The following is a 1490-nucleotide window of genomic DNA, read 5'->3' as shown; positions in this document are numbered from 1 at the left end:
TTTTTCACCTCTTTTAGGTAGTGTTTTTGTATACAAAAAACTTTATTAAGTATAGTATCTATCAATATGTTCACTTACCTATTTATGTATGTACCTGTACGAAATTCGTCTATATATGTAAAATACATAAGTATATGTAAATATTCATGTATATTTTATACATATCACGACCCCTGAAGATTTGTAGTGTGGCGTCAATGCAAGTACTATAGCTCTCTCCCCGTAGGTCTATTTAAGCAAGCACTGAGGCGTGTGAGACATCAGTCATCCTGTGACCACCATCGAGTGACCATCTATTCTGCTGCTTGTCCCGTCCCGCTTCTTCAGCTTTTGCGCTACACAATGGCCGCTCACGGTACGGTCAACGCTTAGTGCCCGGATATATGTGTGAAAAATACTGCACAGTATACATTTAACATTGTACTTGTGATACGTGAATGTCAAGTTTGTATATTTGGGTATTGGAAATTTCAAGAACCAATGAAGTTAGTATCATCCAGATATAGAATGAAACGTTTCAGTTTGCGACGGTGAAATTTGTCTAGAGAAAAATGGTCGTTTTAGTCTCAGACGCCTAAAGAAGTTTCATTTAAGTGGGTTTATCTCTCCCCTTTCTTCACCCATATGTGTGCTGTTTCTGTTTATTTTCCGCTAAGCAGTTTCGCCGTTAACCTAATAATTCTGAAAAAAAAAAACACTGAACCATCCTTTTGCAGGAATCACATTCGCCGCCCTCCTCGCCCTGGCCGCCCTCACACACGCAGCTGATACCACCCACAAAAACGACGCACGACTTTTCGACGACGGTAACACCTCTCTCACCATCGGCGGGGAGAGCCTTTTCTACATCGGGGTCATCTTCGTCGGCCTACTCTTGCTCGCGTCTGTCCTGGGCCTCTTCGGGACATCGGCCAAGTTTGCTCAGCCCTACGAGTACGCCTCCGCTACGTGAGTTTCGCCTCGTGTTAGGAGGCTCTGGGTCTCTGCAATTGTTCTCTTTGTAGATAATTTTTGGATGATAAGATATATTTCATTTTATGACAACTGGAACAAATTTACATTAATTCTAATCTCAATTTCGACAGCGCTTACGGTGCCCCTGCCCCAGCTTACGATGAGAAGACTACCTTCTCCGTCCAGCAATTCATTGATGATGCTGTCAACAAGTTCCAGTAGAGCCCGCGAACTTAAATATTATTCGAGATTCGAATATGGTTACAGAATGAAAATCCTGTTATGATCATTATTTATTTTCACAAAAGCTTCTCAACTTCTGTGTATTTTTTGATACAGGTCGTCACAGAAAACAGTGGAATCTGTGCTTGGTCTGTTGATCTCTTGTTTCCTATATTCTATTTAATTTATGCTGTAAATAAATTGTTTTGTTTATTTACTTGTTTTGACTATCCTGACGTAAAGTGAAATCACAGTTTATCCTCTTTTAGATTTGCCCTCTCCCAATCGCTCTTTCTCTTTCGTTTTCTATTTCA

General features: G+C 40.5%; 1 protein-coding gene across 2 annotated transcripts in view; it reads left to right on the top strand.

The window, feature by feature from the left end:
* Positions 1–256: 256 nt before the first annotated feature.
* Positions 257–1490, top strand: part of LOC119593799 — a 4222-nt gene continuing 2988 nt past the window's right edge. The window contains exons 1-3 of one of the 2 annotated variants that reach the window (XM_037942827.1): positions 257–355; positions 717–948; positions 1086–1389. In XM_037942827.1, the coding sequence (XP_037798755.1) occupies positions 343–355; positions 717–948; positions 1086–1176 (336 nt within the window). In that variant the 5' untranslated portion in view covers positions 257–342 and the 3' untranslated portion in view covers positions 1177–1389. Of the gene's footprint in view, positions 356–716; positions 949–1085; positions 1390–1490 lie in introns of those variants that run through there. The other variant, XM_037942825.1, reaches the window with a different exon arrangement.

The sequence above is a fragment of the Penaeus monodon genome, chromosome 32 (genome assembly GCF_015228065.2).
Source record: "Penaeus monodon isolate SGIC_2016 chromosome 32, NSTDA_Pmon_1, whole genome shotgun sequence".
NCBI classification, from domain to species: domain Eukaryota; kingdom Metazoa; phylum Arthropoda; class Malacostraca; order Decapoda; family Penaeidae; genus Penaeus; species Penaeus monodon.
This window is presented reverse-complemented; position numbering and strand designations above follow the sequence as displayed.